The sequence below is a fragment of the Chaetura pelagica genome, unplaced genomic scaffold (assembly GCF_000747805.2).
Source record: "Chaetura pelagica isolate M959 unplaced genomic scaffold, ChaPel_1.0 scaffold8, whole genome shotgun sequence".
Lineage (NCBI taxonomy): Eukaryota > Metazoa > Chordata > Aves > Apodiformes > Apodidae > Chaetura > Chaetura pelagica.
Window position 1 is genome coordinate 2,989,947 of NW_009954544.1, and position 7,122 is coordinate 2,997,068.

Sequence of the window (7,122 nt, forward strand, 5' to 3'; positions counted from 1 at the left end):
GATCTTTTCTATTCTAAAAATAATTCAGAAACACATGAGAGAAACAAGAACAAAGGAGCATTACGCTTTTAAAAATACAGCTCTGTAAATAAAGGTATGTTCTGCCACTTGGAGAGTGCCTTCCTGTTCCGGCTTTGCTGAGGTTGTGAAAACCGAAACCAAGGGTTGGAAAGGTTGAATTTGACCCTGGATTTGCATCCAGCTGCCCTGATGTGACTATAAGGAAGGGTCTCTTTGAGGAAACCTGAGCTTCAGACCTGCTGAAAATAGTATCACATGTGGTTCACACATAAAATTATTTCACATTTCATTGATTTAATTTCTTCCTAAGCCAGGTCACATTCTGGACACTATAAGCTATGTTTCAACATGGGTTTTGCCACATCCTACACATCCTGCAGGCAGCTGCACATAAGGCAGTAAAGTCACATTCCCGAGCTAGCTGCATGGTGGTAAGGGAGTTTTAAAAATTCTTTGCATGGTAAAGACCTATTTCAAACTGGTTTAAAAGTACCAATTTTAGCCCCTGAAAGATGACAGCTAGCAAGGCTTGTCAGCTCTACGCTGCCTTTATGATGTCTCTACAGAGGGAGAGCTGGCAGAAGAAAAGCCCAGCTGCCATGTCACCTGTGCTGGCTGTCACCGTACTACAAACCCACCCAGCTTTTAAGCATAACAGCAGAGCCTAAGCAGGGAGGATGATGAAACAGGCTCTCCTCTGCCATGGGTGTAGAATTTATTCTCTGCAACTGCTGTCTTCACCACCACAGACAAACTGGACTGTCTTCTTTTTGCAGATTTAATCTGAGAAGTACCAGCCCAGTCTAAATCACTGTAAGATGATGCCAGCAACAAAAGCTTCCAGGGCCTATTAAGAGGTGTCTTTCAAAACCAGCTTTTCTTCACTTTTTTATAGAACCAACAACTAAAGCTAAAATACCTACTGTCTTTTCTATACTGTGAAGAACTACACAGCTCTGCTTCTATTACTGTCAATCACAGCCCAGAACTACCTAATATTTCACCAGTAAGTGGCATAAGAAATTTTCATCTCTCTCATCTGCACACACCACATTACTTAAATGGCTTCTCCTAATTGCTGTCTCACTTGCTCATCCAAAGACTTCAAGTGGATTCTTAAATTACCATTTGCTGATCTTTATGCCTACCAAACTTGATTATCTGGCAACACATTGCTGCTTTGGACAGCAATGTACCATAGAGGTCATCACGTACAACACCACAATTAACAAGCTATATTGAAATTGTATACGACAGGTGACACTGCAGGACCACAATCAGCAACCATCACACTGTTCCTGTGATCTCTTTCCACGCTCCCTTTACGTTCAAATGGCATATATAATGTTTCCAAGATTAATCTGTCTTCCTCTTTATTGGAAGCATCCACCACAGAGAAAGATCAATTCTACTTTCTAATAAAAACTCTCTCGTTATCTTCCAGAAGCTGGTAACTGTTTACCTGCAAAACTCTAGTGGGTTCAACGTAAGATCAAGCACTCTGTACTTAGAGACTGTCCAGCAAATGTATTTTACAATTCACCTGATAGTTGTTGCTCCAAAAACCCAGAAGAAACACAGTAAGATCTAGCCCTGTACCTTGAAGGAAGTAGAAGACACTGCATGCACACTGCATGCACCAGTTAACTGAAGATAAACAAAGGGCAAAGAAAGCTATTTCTCAACTCTGTCACTGTACAGTAATCAGATAATCCAGTGTTTTATTTCAGAGCAGTGAGGAGGAAAGCATATAGCACCTAGCCAGTCAGCTTTCCTTCAGCTCAGCATGTAAGAACCCAGACAGTTTAAGAGATCTGTAATTGAAGTAGAGAGCAGTTAACATTGTCGCTCTGAATTCTGAAGTTGTTTTATTTCAAAACTGAAAATAAAAAGAGCCTGCAAGTCCGGTCTGGATTAAATGGAACTCAGCTGTGTGCCAGAAGCTAATTCACCACATTAAGATGGGCCACAGGAACCCTGAAGAGACAGCCTGCTAGCAGGAATAAGGATGAAATCAGGAGCAGCTTGAATGGGAAGGAAATTAATATTCTGCCCAATGGCTGCTCGAAATATAAGGGTAGGGATGGCTTTGTCTCAGCAAAGGCAGAACACCACCAGCTGTACTGCATCCTTTAAGCCCATGGGCCCATGAAAAACTGTGGTTCACGACTTGAGAAGAATGCATTGCAAGACACCTTTAGCAAATCCTGAATGTTGGTGCCCAGAAAATAGGGCTGAGTACTGAGGAAGGAGCTGGGAAGGAGCTGCAGGACTCCTTCAAATGCAAGGCTCCACCAGTCAGCACAGCCCCAGCCAGAGTGCAGTGCTGTGGCTTCTCTCTGCTGCTGGCCAGGGAGGGCAGGAAGCAGGGACTGACTGATTCTGCTCCAACTGGACACAGATCTATGAGAACCAGTCACCATGTCCAGCAAGTTGTAAATGGAAAATAAGCCTGAAAACATACACAGCTGGGACAAGCATGTTGCCAAAGTGCACTCCTTTTTGAGGCATTAAAGATTCAGGACCAAAGCAACTACAGCATACTCCTTCACTCCTTGGAGAAGCTGCTCCCAGACAGCCCTACTGGGTGTCAGCCACTGTCCCCTACCCATGTGATGCATGGCCAGCAAGCTTCCACCCCCTCCCTTCCAATCTGCCAGAGCAGTTGAACCAGGCCCCTTTGACTACATAGCTTTGCCATTCCCCTCTGACCATTCCCAGAAAGGGAAATAAAGCACAGCTAAGTGTGGATTGAGGCTAGATGGTGCTATAAATGCCTTTTAATGATAAGAACATGTCAAGGCCAGAACAGTCTGATAAATAATTGAAATTGAGGTTTCCAATTCAAGCTGCCTACTTCCAGGTTTGCCCAAAACTTTAATCTCTGCCTCCTGTTTCTAGAACCAATTGAGACTTTCTGGCATTCAAATTATCAAAGAACATACAGACAGGAAAAGAAAAAATCCAACACTGTTATGCTCTCACATGGCTAGTATGTTCTGAAACTCTCCAGTGACCTTCACAAGCTGATCAAAATGCCAGGATGTTTTTTTGGCCAGTCTCACTGGATTGAACTGAAATGTTTTAATTCTTTTCTACCCACCAGCAACTTGTCAATGGTCAGGGCACTCCATACTCCCCGAAGATGCCTTTTACCTGTCTGCCACCACGTGTCCACGAGGGTGCAGCGACCTTCTCCCACCACATGGTAGAACCACTGCCACGCTTCATTGTTGATGGGTTCTCCCACTAGAGACCACAAGAAGAAAGGAAGCAATCTGAGTCTCAGGGAGCTGCAGGCAGGTCATTCTCCCCTTCAGCGCTCAACATGCTGAATGCATGATCTTTAACCAAAATGCTTACAGCATTTTTGCTGGGATGTGCAAAGGACTGCAATGCACTCAAGTAACTGAGGACTGACTTTTTCCAGAATGACCAAAAGGCAAGCAATAAATATCACTGAAAGTAACTAATCAATGTGGGTCATGTGTAAGAATGGCTAGAATCCTAAATAATGCAGGAAAATGCTTCTTGGGTCACCTATGCCAATAAAATTCGAAGCGATATCATTTACCATTTGATAAATCTTTCCAGCAAATAATGTGATCCTGCCAAATTAGCTAGGAAACAGGCAACCACACTAAGGTTCAATGGCCCCAACTTCAGTTTGTTTCTCTTTCTGCTGAGAAAATATCTGAAAAGCCAGACAGGGAGCCTACTTTATCATCTATTTTTAACCACATCCCGTCTGGTGAGCAGAGCACCTCTGATGACTTCATTTCACCAGCCCGAACCCCTCATCTTTTTTCAGATGAAGATTTCATGGCTCTTACCTGATCCCAAGGTCTTCAAGGAAGACCTGTCGTATTTCTTCACCCACTCTTCACCATAATTCAGCAGCAAGCGTATAGCTGTAGGTGCTCCATAAAACTGATTAATCTTCAACCTTTGTACCATTTCCCAGTAACGACCTGCAAAATCACAAACAGGCTCTTTATCTGTCTAGCACTGACATACTGCTGCAAATTCTCAACAGGCAGGTTAACAGCCAAAGCTGTGACTGTGAGTACAGAGAAAAACCAATGGCAACTTATTTTTTTCTTGTCACCCTGGATGCAGATGCTCCTGAATGTCACAGACACATGTTCCAAAGAAATAGAGCTTACCTCCCCTGAGCAGGAAGGTCACACTGGGCAGGTTTCTTAATCTCCTTTGTCACACTGCCATGTCTAGCCAAACCTTTGCCCACCACTTCCTCACCTGGGTCAGGGTACACTGGAGTGCTTTCAAACAGGACAGAGGTGGCTCCATTGCAGAGTGGTCCATACACAACATAGCTATGTCCCGTGATCCAGCCAATGTCAGCCACACAGCCAAAAACATCGCCTTGCTGGTAGTCAAATACATACTGCAAAGATAAATGTAAGGCCAGCTGACTTTCTGTTGGCAGGTGCAAAATGCTTGAAGTTAAGGTGCTGGACTGGGCATCCAAATGGGAGAAAGAGAGCGCACAGGGCAAGTGGTGCCAGGCACGTAGGACACAGCAGCACAAAGGCCAGCCCAAGGTGAGGAAGCAAGTCAGAGAGACCAGTACCAGGGCTTTCAGACTCCTGACTGCTTTTGCAAACACAGAAGGCACAGCTGTACCAGCAGCTGCTCAGATCGGAGCTACTAGCAAAGCCGAGAGTCCTGGACACCTAAGGTTTCCTACTCCAAGTGGTCCACATGGAAGACCTGACACTGAACTGCAGGGATGCTGCCTGCCTCAGAGGCTCAGACCCCTCACTAATATCAACAGGTTTCCATGAGAAAGCTAGAGAAACTGGTAAGTGCCCATGAAACATTTTCTAAGAAAGCTACTCGGCTTCTCTATCAGTGTAACACTTTCCAGATGCTACCCTGTCCCTGCTCATCAAATTTAAGATACTGGGAGAACTCATTATCTTGACTGGCTATGGAAAATGCTTCCCACTGTAAATCTAACAACCATATGGTGAAGAGGTCTTGAATCATAAGGCAGAGTTAGCTTTATGTTTTAAATAAAAGAAAGTGGATCAAAACTAAAAGTAAACCCCATTTGGTGTGTGACAAGAGTGTCACACATAAGTGTGCAAAAACCTCAGAGGCCACACAGGTCAGTGGATCCTTCTACCTAGGAGAGCCAATTCTCACCTTACTTTTGCAAGTGCCTTTCCCTCTCAGGCTCTGAAGTACCTCTAAAGGGACTGCAACTGCATATCTGCACCAGGTTGCAGGACTTACCTTCTGGACTTCAAAAGAAAAAAGAGACCTTGGAGATTATGCTGTCACTTAAAAGAATCAACATAACAAATACCCTTCGTGCAGAGAAGTCTGAAACTTGCACATTCAAATCTCCTAAACATGCAACTGTGCCAATCTAAAGAAAGGAAACCTCTGCCTGAAGCATGTGTGATTACCAACAGGCTGATACCACCAAAGCCAGGTGGAGCTCTTTCACTGCAGTCCTCTCCACATTTCCCTGTTAACTTTTCATATGCAGAGCTCAGACCAGAAGCTTTAAGAAGCAGTGTCTTCAGTGCCTTCACTTATTCTTTTTTTTTTTCCATGACAAAGGGGGTTAAAACATTTAGCCTAGATCACATACAAAGGCAGCACAACGGTGCCACTACAGAACACGAACGTAAATCTTCAGTCAAGAAGTGCTATGCAAAGAGGTTGGTTTAAGCATCCAGATCCTCTCTGAAATAAAAAAGCCCAACATCCCACTGAAAAATGCTACAGGAATACCCACATTACAAATACCAGTAAGATACTTGCCAGAATCTCCTCAGCTGCATCACTTTAATGTCAACAAATTCTGGCCTGCAACACGAGCACATTTTAAATACAACAGTAGCAGCACTGCAGTTTCCATCCCTTCTTAATTCTAGGATCTGGTTTGCATAGTATTATATTCCCCAGGAACAATTCACAAAGATTAATTACACATTCTCAGACATTTTTCAGTTTGTTTACACCCAAAATACCAACTGGGCAGCAAACACAGAATACAGCACCCCTCACCAGTCCAAGTCTCTCTCGTTAGTACTGTTGGAAGGCAAGTGAACCTTTTTCAGAGGACACAGCTGAGTTACCTTGTGCGTCACAGCAGAGTACAGCAGGTATCCAGCCTGGGTGTGAACAATTCCTTTGGGTTTCCCAGTGCTGCCAGAGGTATACAGCATGAAAAGCATGTCTTCACTGTCCATGCTCTCTGGAGCACATACAGAAGCTGCCTTGGGCATCTCCTGAGGAAAAAAGAGGTGGTAATGACAGAAAGACTTTGGCTATATAGATCCAACCAATACTCCATCTGTAAGCATGTCAGCAGTCTCCAGAGACAAGAAGCACCATCACTGTTGCTCCCTCACAAACGTCCAAGGATGTTTCACAGGTTATATGGGCTCATCTAGTGAAAAGGTTCCCCTGGACACAGCACACAGTATTTCCACCAATACCTCTACTAGGCACAGAAGTCAAGGGGAGTTGGACAGATAAAATAACAATGCAGGGAAAAAATGGTATGTAATAGCTTACATTTCAAGCCTTTGCCAGCTGCTGATAGAAAACCAAAGCAGGACTGCAAACATGACCCACACTTGACAGCAGCAGCAAGGGTGAATGGATACTGTTTGGGACTATCCTTGTTTGAGCCAGAACACAACCAATTTTCTTTCTATTAGCTTTACTTTTCAGTTAAGTGCTTCTAAATAGCTGCAGCTGCTGAAATTAACAGTATGTTTTCCAGTCAGTGTCTGCCTCTAGGCCTGGTAAGGCTTGACGTTTATAGTAACAGTGAGAGAATGGTTATGCAGAACCAAGGCCACTGCTTGGTTCTGAAGAACACATCTTATGCTTCAGAACTAGAGGGAGTAAGGGGTCACACCTAAGACAGTCCTGGGGGGAGGAGCAGACCAGACAGGTGACCAAAATTGACCAAACAGTATTCCGTCCCATACTCATCATACTCAGTATAAATCTGAGGGCTCACAAGGGTGAAGCATTCTTTGTCCATGGCCAGTGTCCTCAGACACCATCTATTCGTGTGTCTTTGATCCCAATCCGTGCACTCCTGAATCC

At 44.1% G+C, this 7,122-nt stretch overlaps 1 protein-coding gene across 1 annotated transcript in view; it reads right to left on the bottom strand.

Annotated features, from left to right (window-relative positions):
- Window positions 1-7,122, bottom strand: part of ACSS1 (acyl-CoA synthetase short-chain family member 1) — a 30,580-nt gene that overhangs the window by 7,759 nt on the left and 15,699 nt on the right. The window contains exons 5-8 of the mRNA XM_010005011.1: window positions 6,138-6,290; window positions 4,282-4,429; window positions 3,855-3,992; window positions 3,178-3,270 (exon numbers count right to left, since the gene is read on the bottom strand). Coding sequence (XP_010003313.1) covers window positions 3,178-3,270; window positions 3,855-3,992; window positions 4,282-4,429; window positions 6,138-6,290 — 532 coding nt within the window. The remainder of the gene's footprint in view (window positions 1-3,177; window positions 3,271-3,854; window positions 3,993-4,281; window positions 4,430-6,137; window positions 6,291-7,122) is intronic.